Source organism: Phyllobates terribilis, unplaced genomic scaffold, assembly GCF_046119375.1.
Source record: "Phyllobates terribilis strain yellow unplaced genomic scaffold, ASM4611937v1 Scaffold_13__5_contigs__length_258822181, whole genome shotgun sequence".
Classification (NCBI taxonomy): domain Eukaryota; kingdom Metazoa; phylum Chordata; class Amphibia; order Anura; family Dendrobatidae; genus Phyllobates; species Phyllobates terribilis.
The window spans coordinates 77,418,935-77,442,160 of record NW_027362773.1 but is presented as its reverse complement, the minus strand read 5'-3'; the positions used below and the strand labels follow the sequence as shown (position 1 = coordinate 77,442,160).

General features: G+C 41.0%; 1 protein-coding gene across 1 annotated transcript in view; it reads left to right on the top strand.

The window, feature by feature from the left end:
* Positions 1 to 863: 863 nt before the first annotated feature.
* The window catches only part of TRAF6 (TNF receptor associated factor 6), a 36,602-nt gene continuing 14,239 nt past the window's right edge, over positions 864 to 23,226 (top strand). Inside the window, exons 1-6 of the mRNA XM_073658143.1 lie at positions 864 to 991; positions 7,344 to 7,680; positions 9,402 to 9,552; positions 10,307 to 10,465; positions 11,094 to 11,165; positions 11,312 to 11,389. Of these exons, the coding sequence (XP_073514244.1) occupies positions 7,376 to 7,680; positions 9,402 to 9,552; positions 10,307 to 10,465; positions 11,094 to 11,165; positions 11,312 to 11,389 (765 nt within the window). The 5' untranslated portion in view covers positions 864 to 991; positions 7,344 to 7,375. The remainder of the gene's footprint in view (positions 992 to 7,343; positions 7,681 to 9,401; positions 9,553 to 10,306; positions 10,466 to 11,093; positions 11,166 to 11,311; positions 11,390 to 23,226) is intronic.

Sequence of the window (23,226 nt, the reverse complement as noted above, 5' to 3'; positions counted from 1 at the left end):
GCACCGCTGTGCAGGGATATACTGCAGGGAGCACCGCTGTGCAGGGATATACTGCAGGGAGCACCGCTGTGCAGGGATATACTGCAGGGAGCACCGCTGTGCAGGGATATACTGCAGGGAGCGCCACTGTGCAGAGATATACCGCAGGGAGCACCGCTGTGCAGGGATATACTGCAGGGAGCACCGCTGTGCAGAGATATACTGCAGGGAGCACCGCTGTGCAGGGATATACTGCAGGGAGCACCGCTGTGCAGGGATATACCATAGGGAGCGCCACTGTGCAGAGATATACAGCAGAGCATCGCTGTGCAGGGATATACTGCAGGGAGCATAGCTGTGCAGGGATATACTGCAGGAAGCACCGCTGTGCAGGGATATACCGCAGATAGCATCGCTGTGCAGGGATATACTGCAGGGAGCACCGCTGTGCAGGGATATACTGCAGGGAGCACCGCTGTGCAGGGATATACTGCAGGGAGCGCCGCTGTGCAGGGATATACTGCAGGGAGCGCCGCTGTGCAGGGATATACTGCAGGGAGTACCGCTGTGCAGGGATATACTGCAGGGAGCGCCGCTGTGCAGGGATATACTGCAGGGAGCGCCGCTGTGCAGGGATATACTGCAGGGAGCACCGCTGTGCCGATATACGTGCTGTGAGAGCTATAAGGACATAATAACACAACATTGGTCTGTAGGAGGAAAACACAGGAAGAAAAGGAGTTAAATATGGAGCGGGCACCGCAGCATCCAATCAGATCACTGCTCTCATCTGTACACAGAACCTCTGAAACGTGAAAGTGTCTTCTGATTGGTTGCTGACAGACGTCTGTCATGTAGTTTCTCGGGTCACGTGATATGACTTTTTCCCGTCACCTGGTGTACCACTGGTCACGTGCTGTGCGTCACGTGGTGCCGCTCGTCACAGACTAGGTGTTACTGGTGAGAGGAGGAAGTCTCTGCCGAGAGTGAAACCGGGAGCGGGGCCGTGCGGGTGAGTAACCGGGGGCCGGGAGGGAGGCGCGGGGTCTGCGGGGCGGTTACTCCCCGTGTATAACGTGTGCTCGCCCGGCGGCTCGGACATAAGCAATTACACGACCGCAAGTGAAGGATGGAGTCGTGACTGGGGTTTTCCATCAGAAGAATCCATAGGTCATGACAGTCTGTGATCAGTGGAGGGCAGACTCCAGGGACCCCCCCCCCCCACAGATCCTGAGATTGGTAGCGCCCGTCCCCAGGGTCTCAGTGGTCACAGAGGTGGGGGCAGCGCCCAGTGACCTTCACACATGTCCTCCCCTCACCCTGAGGGGCAGGGAGCCGGGACCCCCTATACTATGCCTCAGAGGGGTCCTGAAAGTGGATCTCAGCGCTGCGCCAGGAAACTCCATGGTCTGTACAAGCCCTTTAAGTGGCCGTACACAGAATGATCCTCTGCCGCCACATTTGTCGTTTTTTTTTAGCGGGGCGCTCTGTGTGTGGCGGGGCGCTCTGTGTGTGGCGGGGCGCTCTGTGTGTGGCGGGGCGCTCTGTGTGTGGCGGGGCGCTCTGTGTGTGGCGGGGCACGGGGCGCTCTGTGTGTGGCGGGGCGCTCTGTGTGTGGTGGGGCACGGGGCGCTCTGTGTGGGGCGCGGGGCGCTCTGTGTGTGGTGGGGCGCGGGGCGCTCTGTGTGGTGGGGCGCGGGGCGCTCTGTGTGGTGGGGCGCGGGGCGCTCTGTGTGGTGGGGCGCGGGGCGCTCTGTGTGGCGGGGCGCTCTGTGTGTGGTGGGGCGCTCTGTGTGTGGTGGGGCGCTCTGTGTGTGGTGGTGCGCTCTGTGTGTGGTGGGGCGCTCTGTGTGTGGTGGGGCGCTCTGTGTGGTGGGGCGCGGGGCGCTCTGTGTGTGGTGGGGCGCTCTGTGTGGTGGGGCGCGGGGCGCTCTGTGTGGTGGGGCGCTCTGTGTGTGGTGGGGCGCTCTGTGTGTGGCGGGGCGCTCTGTGTGGTGGGGCACGGGGCGCTCTGTGTGTGGCGGGGCGCTCTGTGTGTGGTGGGGCGCGGGGCGCTCTGTGTGTGGTGGGGCGCGGGGCGCTCTGTGTGGCGGGGCGCTCTGTGTGTGGTGGGGCGCTCTGTGTGTGGTGGGGCACGGGCGCTGTGTGTGGTGGGGCACGGGCGCTCTGTGTGTGGCGGGGCGCTCTGTGTGTGGCGGGGCGCTCTGTGTGTGGCGGGGCGCTCTGTGTGTGGCGGGGCGCTCTGTGTGGCGGGGCACGGGGCGCTCTGTGTGTGGTGGGGCACGGGGCGCTCTGTGTGGCGGGGCGCGTGGTGGGGCGCGGGGCGCTCTGTGTGGTGGGGCGCGGGGCGCTCTGTGTGGTGGGGCGCGGGGCGCTCTGTGTGGCGGGGTGCTCTGTGTGGCGGGGCGCTCTGTGTGTGGTGGGGCACGGGGCGCTCTGTGTGTGGCGGGGCGCTCTGTGTGGCGGGGCGCTCTGTGTGTGGTGGGGCACGGGGCGCTCTGTGTGGCGGGGCGCTCTGTGTGTGGTGGGGCACGGGGCGCTCTGTGTGTGGCGGGGCGCTCTGTGTGGCGGGGCGCTCTGTGTGGCGGGGTGCTCTGTGTGGTGGGGCGCGGGGCGCTCTGTGTGTGATGGGGCGCTCTGTGTGTGGCGGGGCGCTCTGTGTGTGGTGGGGCGCTCTGTGTGGCGGGGCGCTCTGTGGGGCACGGGGCGCTCTGTGTGTGGTGGGGCGCGGGGCGCTCTGTGTGGCGGGGGGGGCGTGGGTCGCTCCGCTTGATTCGGCGTGGGGCGCTCTGTACTGTGTGTTTGGAGCAAAAACCTCTAACAATGTAAGGTGTGAGGAGGGACTTTTGGTTCTTTCCCCTCACACCTTAGATTGTTGGGGTGCAACTGCTCATCTTCTTGTCAGATATTTTTAACTTTTTGCAATAAAGGAATTTGTTTTATATATTCCTGGATTGGAAGCTGGATCTTTCCTCCTTCTCCTGCATATACTGGGCGCTGAGCAGTGGCGTCCATCGCCGGCTTCCATGCCGATTGTTCCTCAAAAGGGTGAGCTGGTCTCTTTTTCCTTCTACATACACTTTGAGGATCGGAGTTGGGGAACCCTGCTTTAGACGCCAGGGGCAATAGCAACTGTGACATCCAAAGCCCACCAACAGGTCATGTTTTCAGGATTTCCTTAGTATTGCACAGGTGGTGGAATTATTGCCCGAGCAATTCTAAGGAAATCCTGAAAACATGACCTGTTGGTGGGCCTTGAGGACTGGAGTTGGGGAACCCTTGTCTAAAGGACTAAATGATCAGAGACAAACTTCCTTAAGGTCAGTTTTTTTTTTGTTTGTTTTTTGGCTGGGGGGGTGTTTGGCTCAGTTTCTCTTCAAAAACTCTTAGGAAAACTCTTCCAATTCATTTCAATGGGAAATCCATTGTAATGTTCATAAGAGGAGTTTTTTGAGCATTTTTTTTTTTTTCTGGAAAGGTTTTGAAAACTTCCTTGGGGGGAGGGGTGGGGGAGTTCATGTCACTTCTTTGAAGCGGATTCTGAAGGAGACCTCTCCGGACTAGGGATTGTCCAATCAAAAAGCTGGAATAAAAAAAAAAAATCTTAATAAAACTGCTTCAGGAAAAAGAAAAACTGCCCCTAAAACGTGCATTTCCTGGAGAGGTTTTTGCTTGCACTACTCTGTGCGCACGTTGTCCTGGTCCCCGATCAGTGCAGGCTGCGCGGAGCTGCGGAGTTCTCCTGTAAACAGGTGACGCCTCGGAGAAAGTCTAATGATCACCATAAAGTCACGGTATGGCGTCCTGTACGGTTATATTGGCGCCTTTCTTGTGTACGTTGTGGACATCTGCTGGTAAACTCCTGAGACGTAGCGTGGGCGCGTGCCATACAGTAATATACTATGTCAATTATCTCACATTGTTAATATATAAACCCAGAGAAGCGCCTCTTACCGGACGGCATCTGATGTGCGCGGTGTATGGAGCCAGGGCCGCTCCGCGCGCTGTATAGGGGCCATTCTTTATTATCTGACTCTCCATGTTAGTGGATTCTTACATTTTGATGACTTTTGCTGTTGTCACGATCTCGGCTCTGTATATTGACCGCAGTTTATGACGAGCAGGAATGCATCCTATAAAGTGGAGCTCATCCTGCACATCCCACGTGTCTTGTTCACACTCGCAGGTACCGGACAAGTCTCTCTGGTGACTGATTAACTCTTTCTGCAGGTGGGCGACAGCTCCAGCACACCCGTCATTGTCAGAGCTTGTTGTTCCCATCTGGAATGTTGGGAATGTAATCCCTATGGTTGTGGTGGAAAAGGGAAGCAATGATGGAATTTCCCCTGGACGGCCGTCTACCCGGCTGATGTCATTCTCCACCGGCCTGCAACCTGAGCACAAATACAGGGATGCTTGTATATAGCTGTATACTGTACCTATTGTATACATCCAGATCTAATAGCCAGAACTGTGGCCCTCAGATCTGGGTGTATACTATTCCTGCACCACTAGATCTGGGTGTATATACCGTCCCAGCGGCCCCTAGATCTGGGCGTATGTACCGTCCCTGCACCACTAGATCTGGGCGCATATACCGCCCCGGCGGCCCCTAGATCTGGGCGTATGTACTGCACCTTGCACTACTTGATATAGGTGCATATACCGTCCCTGCGCTGCTAGACCTGGGAGTATATAGCGTATGCGGCGGCCCCTGGACCGGTGGGCGCATGCGGCGACCTCTGGACCGGTGGGCGCATGCGCCGGCCCCTGGACCGGTGGGCGCATGCGCCGGCCCCTGGACCGGTGGGCGCATGCGCCGGCCCCTGGACCGGTGGGCGCATGCGCCGGCCGCCCCTGGACCGGTGGGCGTATGTTTCGTCCTGCAAGAACATATGCAGACAACGTTCATTCTGAGCAAGGGGATGTCCGGCGATCTTATTAATAAACTGCTCTAGTCCTTGCCGTCGCTCTTCAATGAAAGACTCTTCAAAAATGCCCTCTACCCCTCGGAATGGAAGCTGTCTCTTCAGTGCATTTCCTGGAAATGGCGGTACAACAGTCTTACTGTCTCTCTCCAGCTCATTCTTCAGCCACTCGAAGTCACTACCTCCTTCTAACAGTGGAGTCCTTCAGCTTAAAGATCGGAAGATTTGTCCTCATGCGGACCTCGCATACGCCCCCTGGATCGGTGGGGGTTTGTGCCGTAATGGCGGCCCCTAGATCCTAGAGGATGAATGGAGAGGAGCTTGGATTGGGCCACCCAGGGATGGTTTGTAGTCTGTTATCTTGGAGATTCATCGCTCTACATAGCAACTGTTGGCTTAAAACAATAATATACACTGGTCAAAAAAATAAAGGGAACACTCAAATACCACATCCTAGATCTAAATGAATGAAATATTCTCATTGAATACTTTGTTCTGTACAAAGTTGAATGTGCCGACAACAAAATCACACAAAAATCATCAATGGAAATCACATTTGTTAACCAATGGAGGCCTGGATTTGGAGTCACCCCCAAAATTAAAGTGGACAAACACACTACAGGCTGATCCAACTTTGATGTAATGTCCTTAAAACAAGTTAAAATGAGGCTCAGTATTGTGTTTGGCCTCCACGTGCCTGTATGACCTCCCTACAACGCCTGGGCATGCTCCTGATGAGGCTGAGTATTGTGTTTGGCCTCCACGTGCCTGTATGACCTCCCTACAACGCCTGGGCATGCTCCTGATGAGGCTGAGTATTGTGTGTGGCTTCCACGTGCCTGTATGACCTCCCTACAACGCCTGGGCATGCTCCTGATGAGGTTGAAGATGATCTCCTCCCAGACCTGGACTAAAGCATCCGCCAACTCCTGGACAGTCTGTGCTGCAACGTGACGTTGGTGGATGGAGCGAGACATGATGTTCCAGATGTGCTCAATCGGATTCAGGTCTGGGGAACGGGCGGGCCAGTCCATAGCTTCAATGCCTTCATCTTGCAGGAACTGCTGACACACTCCAGCCACATGAGGTCTGGCATTGTCCTGCATTAGGAGGAACCCAGGGCCAACCGCAGCAGCATATGGTCTCACAAGGGGTCTGAGGATCTCATCTCTGTACCTAATAGCAGTCAGGCTACCTCTGGCGAGCACATGGAGGGCTGTGCGGCCCTCCAAAGAAATGCCACCCCACACCATTACTGACCCACTGCCAGACCTGTCATGCTGAAGGATGTTGCAGGCAGCAGATCGCTCTCCACGGCGTCTCCAGACTCTGTCACGTTTGTCACATGTGCTCAGTGTGAACCTGCTTTCATCTGTGAAGAGCACAGGGCGCCAGTGGTGACTTTGCCAATCCTGGTGTTCTGTGGCAAATGCCAAGCGTCCTGCACGGTGTTGGGCTGTGAGCACAACCCCCATCTGTGGACGTCAGGCCCTCATACCACCCTCATGGAGTCGGTTTCTAACCGTTTGTGCAGACACATGCACATTTGTGGCCTGCTGGAGGTCATTTTGCAGGGCTCTGGCAGTGCTCCTCCTGTTCCTCCTTGCACAAAGGCGGAGATAGCGGTCCTGCTGCTGGGTTGTTGCTCTCCTACGGCCCCCTTCACGTCTCCTGGTGTACTGGCCTGTCTCCTGGTAGTGCCTCCAGCCTCTGGACACTATGCTGACACACAGCAAACCTTCTTGCCACAGCTCGCATTGATGTGCCATCCTAGATGAGCTGCACTACCTGAGCAACTTCTGTGGGTTGTAGAGTCCGTCTCATGCTATCACGAGTGTGAAAGCACAACCAACATTCAAAAGTGACCAAAACATCAGCCAGAAAGCATTGGTACTGAGATGTGGTCTGTGGTCCCCACCTGCAGAACCACTCCTTTATTGAGGGTGTATTGATAATTGCCAATAATTTCCATCTATTGTCTATTCCATTTGCACAACAGCATGTGAAATTGATTGTCAATCAGTGTTGTTTCCTAAGTGGACAGTTTGATTTCACATAAGTTTGATTTACTTGGAGTTATATTCTATTGTTTAAGTGTTCCCTTTATTTTTTTTGAGCAGTGTATTATCATTTTGGACTCGTCCACGCCGTTACTGCCCTAAAAATCTGAGCTGAGAATCTATCCAGCCATTGCTGATGCCGCCTTAAAGGGGTTGTACAGGGTTAGAGAACATATCTGCTGGTTTTTAGAGACTGATCCGCTCCATTGCAGTGAGTAGCACAAAGCTGCAATACCATATACAACCTGTGGGCAGCAGTGGCGCTGTTTTTGGAAAACGATGCCTCTTGGCACACGCACACAGCTGTTATTGTTATTTTCTATTTATTAGTTGCATTTATTGTATATTTAAGTTTCTTCCTCTCTTCCCCTCTTAGATGGTGCAGACGGCCATAAAAGCCTCGTTACTATGAGTCTAGTGAACTCCGGAGCCAGCTACGAGGGTTGTTGGGATTCAGACGACGCTTGCTGCGGAGCTACGGCCGGCGCTTGCGCACTGAACACCAAGGAGGATGTCACCAGCCCCTCCGTGGAGACGCCAGGGATTAACCCCTCCAGCCTGGTCATTGAGGAGACGCAAGGATACGACGTAGAGTTTGATCCCCTACTAGAGAGCAAGTACGAGTGTCCGATCTGCCTCATGGCACTGAGGGAGCCCCTGCAGACGCCGTGTGGCCATCGTTTCTGTAAAGCGTGCATCATAAAGTCTATAAGGTGAGCTCTGCTCCAGCAGCGCCACGGTGTGCACAGCAGATATTCCACTGCCTTTTTATTTTCCCACAAGCAGCGAGATTAAGGTAAATTTCCAGTCTAGTGTTCGGCTTTCTTGAACATCATTCAAGATGGTTGACAATCTTTTCAGGAGTTGAACGGTCCAAGCAAATTCACCCCAAGGTCAGATCATGCAATGCTCGGAAAAATTGCAATAAAAAAACCCAAGAGCTAAAGTTCAGACTCCAAAGGCCTCATCGTGTTAAATGTTCACATTCATGACAGATCAGGTAGAGACTGAACGTCTTGAAATTAGGCAAATCTAATCTCGGAAACACAACACATGACACATTACACTGTTATTTTCCAAAAGCTAGTAGTCTGTGGAAAAATGTAAGTACACCCCATAGTGATGGCTGGAGATGCCTCCTGTGCAGTGCAGTGCAGGACACTCTGGTACCAGCCAGGACGGGAAGGCGTCTGCCTTGTCCGTCTATGTATCATCTGGTCCGGCCTTTCTTGTTCCACCTGCAGCAACCGAGAGAGACGGCAGGAAAGCTTTTATTAGAGAAGTGGTCGCGAGCAGGACACCGCTGTGTGCCGACAGCCCAGAAACAAAGACGCGTCCTCTGCTCTTTAATCAGAACTTGAATTATTTAAAAAAATTATTTTAAAGGGGGAAAAAAAAAAACTTTTCTAGGATTTTTATGAAAGATGGAAGGTGGTAACATAAGAAAGCGGCATTGTGTCATGTGCGGCTTTATGTACTTGTATAGAAAAGAGAGGATAGTATCACCTTACCCGGGCTGATGGCGCCTGAAGCAGGGATTCCAAAGGACCACTTGGCCAGCAGACAAAATGATTGAAGAGAAAAATCCAGCTTCATAAAAAGTTCAAAATTTATTTCCAAAGCAGCTTAAAAATTATTAAAATCCGTAATACGCAATACGCGTTTCGAATGCCCAGAGCTCTGATAAAGAACGCCATGAGCTTTCGAAAGCTGTATTGCTGTACCTATTATGGATTTTAATAATTTTTAAGCTGCTTTGGAAATTTTTAACTTTTTATGAAGCTGGATTTTTCTCTTCAGTCATTTTTTATGAGCTTGTACCACTCGCCTTCCGTGGGTGCGGATTTTATCAGAATCAGCAGGAGGGGAACAGGAAACCGCCGTCGCTCTGTGTAACATAAAAAATAACCCCCGGGACTGCAGGAAACAGGTGAATAAACTCTCTGCATCTCATCGCCTTCACCTAAATCCACCAGCTCGTCCTTCCTCTGCCCCAGAACTCATCATCGTCACATTCTCCGGCAGCTTTCGCCTCCACTCACGTCCTGTTTACACCGATCACGTGTCCCCGAGCCTCGTACGATCACATGTCCTTTAGAAATTAGAATTTTATTTTATTTTTTTTTACTTCAAGGATTCTAACTTCCAAAAGTTTCAAAAACTTTATCCAAATGGATGGATCATATCTACTCTTTAGGGGTGGGGGGTGTTTAACCCTTTTCTGTCCCCTTAACATATTTAGGATGGCTTCTCTTCTCTCTCAAATATTAACCCCTTGATGTTCCATAACATATTTATCCATCACTGAGTGGGTCGGACCAGGGATCAGGAGCAGAGCCCAGTCCAAAAAACTTTGAATACTTGCTGACTGTTTCTCAATTTTCTCCCCTGTTAATCCCTTCTTTCTGTTATATCCACTTGCTTTATCTTCCAGGGATGCCGGACCGAAGTGTCCCGTGGATAATGACCTCCTCCTGGAGAACCAACTCTTCCCCGATAACTTTGCCAAAAGAGAAATCCTGTCCCTGACTGTGAAATGTCCCAGCCAGGACTGTGCGGGCAGGATGGAGCTGAGAAACCTGGAGGTGAGCGAGCCCGAGATCGGAAGGACAAATCTGTGCAATGCCGTGTGTAATGTATGATCCAACCTGAACTCTGCAGCCTCATGTGTCTGTACACAGAGTCCGGCCTTTATACCTCACCAGAGGGCTGCACTAGTGAGTCTCAGTAGTGCAGACTGAGGCTTTGTGCCTGTTCTCCAACTACATCCACAGTTTTGTGCTGAGTAAGTTCTATTTATTCAGCATATACAGTGGATGTGGAAAGTATTCAGACCCCTTTAAATTTTTCACTCTTTGTTTCATTGCAGCCATTGTGATATTTCTTCAGTTTTTCTTTTTTAATAAATTTGCAAAAATTTCTACATTTCTGTTTTTTTTCAGTCAAGATGGGGTGCAGTGTACTTTACTGTAATGAGAAAAAAATGAACGTTTTAGAATTTACCAAATGGCTGCAATGAAACAGAGTGAAAAATTTAAAGGGGTCTGAATACTTTCCGTACCCACTGTACACTGCATAGATGTTTAATTGCATCCACTAGGGGGAACCGGCTGCATACTGTGTAGACACAGATCTGTATGCAGTAAACTCCTGAGCTCCCTCTAATGGTAGCTGCAGGAAGTCAGAATTTTAGCTGAGCTAGAAAGATATATTATGATGGATTAGATTAAAAATAAATAAATGCAAGAGTAAAGTTCAGGGTTGTAAGATTGTACTCCGAGATCATCATTGCTGCCAGAATATTACAAGGCTTGTATGTTTTTCTTCCTTTTTTTGCAGCATCACTTAGCTGCCTGTGAGTTCACCAGTGTGGAGTGCAAACTGTGTCAGCAGCCCTTTAAGAGAAGCCAGCTACAACGACACGTGGAGGGCGAGTGCCCGAGACGCCTGGTGTCGTGTGAGAACTGCCTGACGGAGATGCCCTATGAGGAGAGGACGGTAAGTCTGCAAACCTATAGGCGTTGATGGATAAATCTGTGCAATTCATGTAATTTACGGTCCGGTAACAACCTGCAAAAGAAATGAAATGTTATTCAGTTTGATCACTATCTGTCCTACTGAGCTCAATAGGACTGAAAATACACTGAGGGGTGCAGTTTGGGGCACCTTTATAAAGTGTTCAGAATATCCTCATCTGTTGTTGAGCTGTAAGGGGAAAAATTGCTTCTTTGCTTTCATGCATCTCTGGATAGAATCAGTCTCCTTCCCCCTCTGACAGCTGTACTGCCAGGTGCTGCAGAAGCCCCACTCCTTCTTTAACAAGTAGACAGAAAGCTATTCCTACTGGCTGCTCTGCGGTAATCGCTATCCACAGACCTGGCCGTGCGCGTGACTGAGCATGTGCGACCACCGCAGCTTGTCTCGTTAGGTGGACGTGCTTATTGTTATACACCATTTGGCGTCCTATTATGTGTCACAACTTTTCAGTCGATTGTTTTCTGTTTTTTTTGGGGCTTGTTTTCCCACCACGTGGCAACTGATAACGTTTATTAAATTAATTTTGGATATTAAAAGGTGGGGCGTCCATTTCTTTATAGTAATCTTGCATCGTTCATTTATTCTACAGGGACACGACCAGACCTGCCCCTTGGCCTACGTGACCTGCGAATACTGCCAAACCGATTTGGCCCGGAAACAGGTAAGAAAAGCCCCGAATAGACTGGTACAATTCAGTGATCTCCTACTGATCTAAGCCGAGCGGTCAGATGGAAGGAGGCGCCGGGGCTGTAATCAGAGGGATGAGGCTGCGATTAATCCGCGTGACCGGCTCTGCTTCTCTTTCAGATGGCCGATCATTATGACATGGACTGTTACAAGGCTCCAATCCCCTGTACATACAGCCACTTTGGATGCAAAGAAAAGGTGAATATTGTAAATGTGAAACAACCGGTATTCAGACTTATGTACATAGGAGCAGTATTATAGTAGTTATATTCTTGTACATAGGAGCAATATTATAGTAGTTATATTCTTGTACATAGGAGCAATATTATAGTAGTTATATTCTTGTATATAGGGGGCAGTATTATAGCAGTTATATTCCTGTACATAGGGGCAGCATTATAGTAGTTATATTCCTGTACATAGGAGCAGTATTATAGTAGTTATATTCCTGTACATAGGAGCAGTATTATAGTAGTTATATTCTTGTACATAGGGGGCAGTATTATAGTAGTTATATTCTTGTACATAGGAGCAATATTATAGTAGTTATATTCTTGTATATAGGGGGCAGTATTATAGTAGTTATATTCCTGTACATAGGAGCAGTATTATAGTAGTTATATTCTTGTACATAGGAGCAGTATTATAGTAGTTATATTCTTGTACATAGAGGCAGTATTATAGTAATTATATTCTTGTACATAGGGGGTAGTATTACAGTAGTTATATTCTTGTACATAGGAGCAGTATTATAGTAGTTATATTCTTGTACATAGGGGGTAGTATTACAGTAGTTATATTCTTGTACATAGGAGCAGTATTATAGTAGTTATATTCTTGTACATAGGGGGTAGTATTACAGTAGTTATATTCTTGTACATAGGAGCAGTATTATAGTAGTTATATTCTTGTACATAGGAGCAGTATTATAGTAGTTATATTCTTGTACATAGGGGGTAGTATTACAGTAGTTATATTCTTGTACATAGGAGCAGTATTATAGTAGTTATATTCTTGTACATAGGGGCAGTATTATAGTAGTTATATTCTTGTACATAGGAGCAGTATTATAGTAGTTATATTCTTGTACATAGGAGCAATATTATAGTAGTTATATTCTTGTACATAGGAGCAATATTATAGTAGTTATATTCTTGTATATAGGGGGCAGTATTATAGCAGTTATATTCCTGTACATAGGAGCAGTATTATAGTAGTTATATTCTTGTACATAGGGGGCAGTATTATAGTAGTTATATTCTTGTACATAGGAGCAATATTATAGTAGTTATATTCTTGTATATAGGGGGCAGTATTATAGTAGTTATATTCCTGTACATAGGAGCAGTATTATAGTAGTTATATTCTTGTACATAGGAGCAGTATTATAGTAGTTATATTCTTGTACATAGAGGCAGTATTATAGTAGTTATATTCTTGTACATAGGAGCAGTATTATAGTAGTTATATTCTTGTACATAGAGGGCCGTATTATAGTAGTTATATTCTTGTACATAGGAGCAGTATTATAGTAGTTATATTCTTGTACATAGGAGCAGTATTATAGTAGTTATATTCTTGTACATAGGGGACAGTATTATAGTAGTTATATTCTTGTACATAGGGGCAGTATTATAGTAGCTATATTCTTGTACATAGGGGCAGTATTATAGTAGCTATATTCTTGTACATAGGGGGCAGTATTATAGTAGTTATATTCTTGTACATAGGGGGCAGTATTATAGTAGTTATATTCTTGTACATAGGGGCAGTATTATAGTAGCTATATTCTTGTACATAGGGGCAGTATTATAGTAGCTATATTCTTGTACATAGGGGGCAGTATTATAGTAGTTATATTCTTGTACATAGGGGGCAGTATTATAGTAGTTATATTCTTGTACATAGGGGGCAGTATTATAGTAGTTATATTCTTGTACATAGAGGCAGTATTATAGTAGTTATATTCTTGTACATAGAGGCAGTATTATAGTAGTTATATTCTTGTACATAGGGGGTAGTATTACAGTAGTTATATTCTTGTACATAGGGGGTAGTATTACAGTAGTTATATTCCTGTACATAGGGGGCAGTATTATAGTAGTTATATTCTTGTACATAGGGGCAGTATTATAGTAGTTATATTCTTGTACATAGGAGCAGTATTATAGTAGTTATATTCTTGTACATAGGAGGTAGTATTACAGTAGTTATATTCTTGTACATAGGAGCAGTATTATAGTAGTTATATTCTTGTACATAGGAGCAGTATTATAGTAGTTAGATTCTTGTACATAGGAGGCAGTATTATAGTAGTTATATTGTTGTACATAGGGGGCAGTATTATAGTAGTTATATTCTTGTACATAGGGAGCAGTATTATAGTAGTTATATTCTTGTACATAGGAGCAGTATTATAGTAGTTATATTCTTGTACATAGGAGCTGTATTATAGCAGTTATATTCTTGTACATAGGAGCTGTATTATAGCAGTTATATTCTTGTACATAGGGGCAGTATTATAGTAGTTATATTCTTGTACATAGGGGGCAGTATTATAGTAGTTATATTCTTGTACATAGGGGGCAGTATTATAGTAGTGATATTCTTGTACATAGGGGCAGTATTATAGTAGTTATATTCTTGTATATAGGGAGCAGTATTATAGTAGTTATATTCTTGTACATAGGGAGCAGTATTATAATAGTTATATTCTTCTATATAGGGGCAGTATTATAGTAGTTATATTCTTGTACATAGGAGCAGTATTATAGTAGTTATATTCTTGTACATAGGGGCAGTATTATAGCAGTTATATTCCTGTACATAATAGCAGTATTATGGTAGTTATATTCTTGTACATAGAGGGCAGTATTATAGCAGTTATATTCCTGTACATAATAGCAGTATTATGGTAGTTATATTGTAGTACATAGGAGCAGTATAATAGTAGTTATATTCTTGTACATAGGGGCAGTATTATAGTAGTTATATTCTTGTACATAGGGGCAGTATTATAGTAGTTATATTCTTGTACATGGGGTAGTATTATAGTAGTTATATTCTTGTACATAGGGGTAGTATTATAGTAGTTATATTCTTGTACATAGGGAGCAGTATTATAGTAGTTATATTCTTGTACTAGGAGCAGTATTATAGTAGTTATATTCTTGTACATAGAGGGCAGTATTATAGTAGTTATATTCTTGTACATAGGGGACAGTATTATAGTAGTTATATTCTTATACATAGGGAGCAGTATTATAGTAGTTATATTCTTGTACATAGGGGACAGTATTATAGTAGTTATATTCTTATACCTAGGGAGCAGTATTATAGTAGTTATATTCTTGTACATAGGGGCAGTATTATAGTAGTTATATTCTTGTACATAGGGGGCAGTATTATAGTAGTTATATTCTTGTACATAGGGGCAGTATTATAGTAGTTATATTCTTGTACATAGGGGGCAGTATTATAGTAGTTATATTCTTGTACATAGGAGGCAGTATTATAGTAGTTATATTCTTGTACATAGGGGGCAGTATTATAGTAGTTATATTCTTGTACATAGGGGTAGTATTATAGTAGTTATATTCTTGTACATAGGAGGCAGTATTATAGCAGTTATATTCCTGTACATAATAGCAGTATTATGGTAGTTATATTCTTGTACATAGGGGCAGTATTATAGTAGTTATAGTCTTGTACATAGGGGGCAGTATTATAGTAGTTATATTCTTGTACATAGGAGGCAGTATTATAGTAGTTATATTCTTGTACATAGGGGGCAGTATTATAGTAGTTATATTCTTGTACATAGGGGTAGTATTATAGTAGTTATATTCTTGTACATAGGGGTAGTATTATAGTAGTTATATTCTTGTACATAGGGAGCAGTATTATAGTAGTTATATTCTTGTACATAGGAGCAGTATTATAGTAGTTATATTCTTGTACATAGGAGCTGTATTATAGCAGTTATATTCTTGTACATAGGAGCTGTATTATAGCAGTTATATTCTTGTACATAGGGGCAGTATTATAGTAGTTATATTCTTGTACATAGGGGGCAGTATTATAGCAGTTATTTTCCTGTACATAGGAGCAGTATTATAGTAGTTATATTCTTGTATATAGGGAGCAGTATTATAGTAGTTATATTCTTGTACATAGGGAGCAGTATTATAATAGTTATATTCTTCTATATAGGGGCAGTATTATAGTAGTTATATTCTTGTACATAGGAGCAGTATTATAGTAGTTATATTCTTGTACATAGGGGCAGTATTATAGTAGTTATATTCTTGTACATAGAGGGCAGTATTATAGCAGTTATATTCCTGTACATAATAGCAGTATTATGGTAGTTATATTCTAGTACATAGGAGCAGTATTATAGTAGTTATATTCTTGTACATAGGGGCAGTATTATAGTAGTTATATTCTTGTACATAGGGGCAGTATTATAGTAGTTATATTCTTGTACATAGGGGTAGTATTATAGTAGTTATATTCTTGTACATAGGGGTAGTATTATAGTAGTTATATTCTTGTACATAGGGAGCAGTATTATAGTAGTTATATTCTTGTACTAGGAGCAGTATTATAGTAGTTATATTCTTGTACATAGAGGGCAGTATTATAGTAGTTATATTCTTGTACATAGGAGCAGTATTATAGTAGTTATATTCTTGTACATAGGAGCAGTATTATAGTAGTTATATTCTTGTACATAGGGGACAGTATTATAGTAGTTATATTCTTATACATAGGGAGCAGTATTATAGTAGTTATATTCTTGTACATAGGGGACAGTATTATAGTAGTTATATTCTTATACCTAGGGAGCAGTATTATAGTAGTTATATTCTTGTACATAGGGGGCAGTATTATAGTAGTTATATTCTTGTACATAGGGGCAGTATTATGGTAGCTATATTCTTGTACATAGGGGCAGTATTATAGTAGCTATATTCTTGCACATAGGGGGCAGTATTATAGTAGTTATATTCTTGTACATAGGAGCAGTATTATAGTAGTTATATTCTTGTACATAGAGGCAGTATTATAGTAGTTATATTCTTGTACATAGGGGGTAGTATTACAGTAGTTATATTCCTGTACATAGGGGGTAGTATTACAGTAGTTATATTCCTGTACCTAAGGGGCAGTATTATAGTAGTTATATTCTTGTACATAGGGGCAGTATTATAGTAGTTATATTCTTGTACATAGGAGGCAGTATTATAGTAGTTATATTGTTGTACATAGGGGTCAGTATTATAGTAGTTATATTCTTGTACATAGGAGCAGTATTATAGTAGTTATATTCTTGTACATAGAGGGCAGTATTATAGTAGTTATATTCTTGTACATAGGAGCAGTATTATAGTAGTTATATTCTTGTACATAGGAGCAGTATTATAGTAGTTATATTCTTATACCTAGGGAGCAGTATTATAGTAGTTATATTCTTATACCTAGGGAGCAGTATTATAGTAGTTATATTCTTGTACATAGGGGGCAGTATTATAGTAGCTATATTCTTGTACATGGGGGCAGTATTATAGTAGCTATATTCTTATACATAGGGGCAGTATTATAGTAGCTATATTCTTGTACATAGGGGCAGTATTATAGTAGCTATATTCTTGTACATAGGGGCAGTATTATAGTAGCTATATTCTTGTACATAGGGGCAGTATTATAGTAGTTATATTCTTGTACATAGAGGCAGTATTATAGTAGATATATTCTTATACATAGGGGACAGTATTATAGTAGTTATATTCTTGTATATAGGGAGCAGTATTATAGTTATATTCTTGTACATAGGGGCAGTATTATAGTAGTTATATTCTTGTACATAGGGGCAGTATTATAGTAGTTATATTCTTGTACATAGGGGTAGTATTATAGTAGTTATATTTTTGTATATAGGGAGCAGTATTATAGTAGTTATATTCTTGTACATAGGGAGCAGTATTATAATAGTTATATTCTTGTATATAGGGAGCAGTATTATAGTAGTTATATTCTTGTACATAGGGGCAGTATTATAGTAGCTATATTCTTGTACATAGGGGCAGTATTATAGTAGCTATATTCTTGTACATAGGGAGCAGTATTATAGTAGTTATATTCTTGTACATAGAGGCAGTATTATAGTAGCTATATTATTGTACATAGGGGCAGTATTATAGTAGTTATATTCTTGTACATAGGGAGCAGTATTATAGTAGTTATATTCTTATACATAGGGGACAGTATTATAGTAGTTATATTCTTGTACATAGGGGCAGTATTATAGTAGCTATATTCTTGTACATAGGGACAGTATTATAGTAGCTATATTCTTGTACATAGGGAGCAGTATTATAGTAGTTATATTCTTGTACATAGAGGCAGTATTATAGTAGCTATACTATTGTACATAGGGGCAGTATTATAGTAGTTATATTATTGTACATAGGGGCAGTATTATAGTAGTTATTTTCTTGTACATAGGGGCAGTATTATAGTAGCTATATTCTTGTACATAGGGAGCAGTATTATAGTAGTTATATTCTTGTACATAGAGGCAGTATTATAGTAGCTATATTGTACATAGGGGCAGTATTATAGTAGTTATATTCTTGTACATAGGGGCAGTATTATAGTAGTTATATTCTTGTACATAGGGGACAGTATTATAGTAGTTATATTCTTGTACATAGGGGACAGTATTATAATAGTTATATTCTTGTACATAGGGGGCAGTATTATAATAGCTATATTCTTGTACATAGGGAGCGATATTATAGTAGTTATATTCTTGTACATAGAGGCAGTATTATAGTAGTTATATTCTTATACATAGGGGACAGTATTATAGCAGTTATATTCCTGTACATAGGAGCAGTATTATAGTAGTTATATTCTTGTATATAGGGAGCAGTATTATAGTAGTTATATTCTTGTACATAGGGAGCAGTATTATAATAGTTATATTCTTCTATATAGGGGCAGTATTATAGTAGTTATATTCTTGTACATAGGAGCAGTATTATAGTAGTTATATTCTTGTACATAGGGGCAGTATTATAGTAGTTATATTCTTGTACATAGAGGGCAGTATTATAGCAGTTATATTCCTGTACATAATAGCAGTATTATGGTAGTTATATTCTAGTACATACGAGCAGTATTATAGTAGTTATATTCTTGTACATAGTGGCAGTATTATAGTAGTTATATTCTTGTACATAGGGGCAGTATTATAGTAGTTATATTCTTGTACATAGGGGTAGTATTATAGTAGTTATATTCTTGTACATAGGGGTAGTATTATAGTAGTTATATTCTTGTACATAGGGAGCAGTATTATAGTAGTTATATTCTTGTACTAGGAGCAGTATTATAGTAGTTATATTCTTGTACATAGGGGGCAGTATTATAGCAGTTATATTCCTGTACATAGGAGCAGTATTATAGTAGTTATATTCTTGTATATAGGGAGCAGTATTATAGTAGTTATATTCTTGTACATAGGGAGCAGTATTATAATAGTTATATTCTTCTATATAGGGGCAGTATTATAGTAGTTATATTCTTGTACATAGGAGCAGTATTATAGTAGTTATATTCTTGTACATAGGGGCAGTATTATAGTAGTTATATTCTTGTACATAGAGGGCAGTATTATAGCAGTTATATTCCTGTACATAATGGCAGTATTATGGTAGTTATATTCTAGTACATACGAGCAGTATTATAGTAGTTATATTCTTGTACATAGTGGCAGTATTATAGTAGTTATATTCTTGTACATAGGGGCAGTATTATAGTAGTTATATTCTTGTACATAGGGGCAGTATTATAGTAGTTATATTCTTGTACATAGGGGTAGTATTATAGTAGTTATATTCTTGTACATAGGGAGCAGTATTATAGTAGTTATATTCTTGTACTAGGAGCAGTATTATAGTAGTTATATTCTTGTACATAGAGGGCAGTATTATAGTAGTTATATTCTTGTACATAGGAGCAGTATTATAGTAGTTATATTCTTGTACATAGGAGCAGTATTATAGTAGTTATATTCTTGTACATAGGGGACAGTATTATAGTAGTTATATTCTTATACATAGGGAGCAGTATTATAGTAGTTATATTCTTGTACATAGGGGACAGTATTATAGTAGTTATATTCTTATACCTAGGGAGCAGTATTATAGTAGTTATATTCTTGTACATAGGGGGCAGTATTATGGTAGCTATATTCTTGTACATAGGGGCAGTATTATAGTAGCTATATTCTTGCACATAGGGGGCAGTATTATAGTAGTTATATTCTTGTACATAGGAGCAGTATTATAGTAGTTATATTCTTGTACATAGAGGCAGTATTATAGTAGTTATATTCTTGTACATAGGGGGTAGTATTACAGTAGTTATATTCCTGTACATAGGGGGCAGTATTATAGTAGTTATATTCTTGTACATAGGGGCAGTATTATAGTAGTTATATTCTTGTACATAGGAGCAGTATTATAGTAGTTATATTCTTGTACATAGGGGGTAGTATTACAGTAGTTATATTCTTGTACATAGGAGCAGTATTATAGTAGTTATATTCTTGTACATAGGAGCAGTATTATAGTAGTTATATTCTTGTACATAGGAGGCAGTATTATAGTAGTTATATTGTTGTACATAGGGGGCAGTATTATAGTAGTTATATTCTTGTACATAGGAGCAGTATTATAGTAGTTATATTCTTGTACATAGAGGGCAGTATTATAGTAGTTATATTCTTGTACATAGAGGGCAGTATTATAGTAGTTATATTCTTATACCTAGGGAGCAGTATTATAGTAGTTATATTCTTGTACATAGGGGGCAGTATTATAGTAGCTATATTCTTTTACATAGGGGCAGTATTATAGTAGCTATATTCTTGTACATAGGGGCAGTATTATAGTAGCTATATTCTTGTACATAGGGGCAGTATTATAGTAGCTATATTCTTGTACATAGGGGCAGTATTATAGTAGTTATATTCTTGTACATAGAGGCAGTATTATAGTAGTTATATTCTTATACATAGGGGACAGTATTATAGTAGTTATATTCTTGTATATAGGGAGCAGTATTATAGTTATATTCTTGTACATAGGGGCAGTATTATAGTAGTTATATTCTTGTACATAGGGGTAGTATTATAGTAGTTATATTCTTGTATATAGGGAGCAGTATTATAGTAGTTATATTCTTGTACATAGGGAGCAGTATTATAATAGTTATATTCTTGTATATAGGGAGCAGTATTATAGTAGTTATATTCTTGTACATAGGGGCAGTATTATAGTAGCTGTATTATAGTAGCTATATTCTTGTACATAGGGGCAGTATTATAGTAGCTATATTCTTGTACATAGGGAGCAGTATTATAGTAGTTATATTCTTGTACATAGAGGCAGTATTATAGTAGCTATATTATTGTACATAGGGGCAGTATTATAGTAGTTATATTCTTGTACATAGGGAGCAGTATTATAGTAGTTATATTCTTATACATAGGGGACAGTATTATAGTAGTTATATTCTTGTACATAGGGGCAGTATTATAGTAGCTATATTCTTGTACATAGGGGCAGTATTATAGTAGCTATATTCTTGTACATAGGGAGCAGTATTATAGTAGTTATATTCTTGTACATAGAGGCAGTATTATAGTAGCTATATTATTGTACATAGGGGCAGTATTATAGTAGTTATATTATTGTACATAGGGGCAGTATTATAGTAGTTATATTCTTGTACATAGGGGCAGTATTATAGTAGCTATATTCTTGTACATAGGGAGCAGTATTATAGTAGTTATATTCTTGTACATAGAGGCAGTATTATAGTAGCTATATTATTGTACATAGGGGCAGTATTATAGTAGTTATATTCTTGTACATAGGGAGCAGTATTATAGTAGTTATATTCTTGTACATAGGGGACAGTATTATAGTTGTTATATTCTTGTACATAGGGGCAGTATTATAGTAGTTATATTCTTGTACATAGGGGCAGTATTATAATAGCTATATTCTTGTACATAGGGAGCAGTATTATAGTAGTTATATTCTTGTACATAGAGGCAGTATTATAGTAGCTATATTATTGTACATAGGGGCAGTATTATAGTAGTTATATTCTTGTACATAGGGAGCAGTATTATAGTAGTTATATTCTTATACATAGGGGACAGTATTATAGTAGTTATATTCTTGTACATAGGGGCAGTATTATAGTAGCTATATTCTTGTACATAGGGGCAGTATTATAGTAGCTATATTCTTGTACATAGGGAGCAGTATTATAGTAGTTATATTCTTGTACATAGAGGCAGTATTATAGTAGCTATATTATTGTACATAGGGGCAGTATTATAGTAGTTATATTATTGTACATAGGGGCAGTATTATAGTAGTTATATTCTTGTACATAGGGGTAGTATTATAGTAGTTATATTCTTATACATAGGGGACAGTATTATAGTAGTTATATTCTTGTATATAGGAGCAGTATTATAGTAGTTATATTCTTGTACATAGGGGACAGTATTATAGTAGTTATATTCTTGTACATAGGGGCAGTATTATAGTAGTTATATTCTTGTACATAGGAGCAGTATTATAGTAGTTATATTCTTGTACATAGGGGGCAGTATTATAGTAGATATATTCTTGTACATAGGGAGCAGTATTATAGTAGTTATATTCTTGTACATAGAGGCAGTATTATAGTAGTTATATTCTTATACATAGGGGACAGTATTATAGTAGTTATATTCTTGTACATAGGAGCAGTATTATAGTAGTTATATTCTTGTACATAGGGGCAGTATTATAGTAGTTATATTCTTGTACATAGGGGCAGTATTATAGTAGTTATATTCTTGTACATAGGGAGCAGTTTTATAATAGTTATATTCTTGTATAGAGGGAGCAGTATTATAGTAGTTATATTCTTGTACATAGGGAGCAGTATTATAATAGTTATATTCTTGTATATAGGGGCAGTATTATAGTAGTTATATTCTTGTACATAGGGGGCAGTATTATAGTAGTTATATTCTTGTACATAGGGGTAGTATTATAGTAGTTATATTCTTGTACATAGGAGGCAGTATTATAGCAGTTATATTCCTGTACATAATAGCAGTATTATGGTAGTTATATTCTTGTACATAGGGGCAGTATTATAGTAGTTATATTCTTGTACATAGGGGGCAGTATTAGTTTTATTCCTGTACATAATAGCAGTATTATGGTAGTTATATTCTTGTACATAGGGGCAGTATTATAGTAGTTATATTCTTGTACATAGGGGGCAGTATTATAGTAGTTATATTCTTGTACATAGGAGGCAGTATTATAGTAGTTATATTCTTGTACATAGGGGGCAGTATTATAGTAGTTATATTCTTGTACATAGGGGTAGTATTATAGTAGTTATATTCTTGTACATAGGAGGCAGTATTATAGCAGTTATATTCCTGTACATAATAGCAGTATTATGGTAGTTATATTCTTGTACATAGGGGCAGTATTATAGTAGTTATAGTCTTGTACATAGGGGGCAGTATTATAGTAGTTATATTTTTGTACATAGGAGGCAGTATTATAGTAGTTATATTCTTGTACATAGGGGGCAGTATTATAGTAGTTATATTCTTGTACATAGGAGCAGTATTATAGTAGTTATATTCTTGTACATAGGGGCAGTATTATAGTAGTTATATTCTTGTACATAGGGGGCAGTATTATAGCAGTTATATTCCTATACATAGGAGCAGTATTATAGTAGTTATATTCTTGTACATAGGGGCAGGATTATAGTAGTTATATTCTTGTACATAGGAGCAGTATTATAGTAGTTATATTCTTGTACATAGGGGGCAGTATTATAGTAGTTATATTCTTGTACATAGGGGGCAGTATAATAGTAGTTATATTCTTGTACATAGGGGGCAGTATTATAGTTATATTCTTGTACAT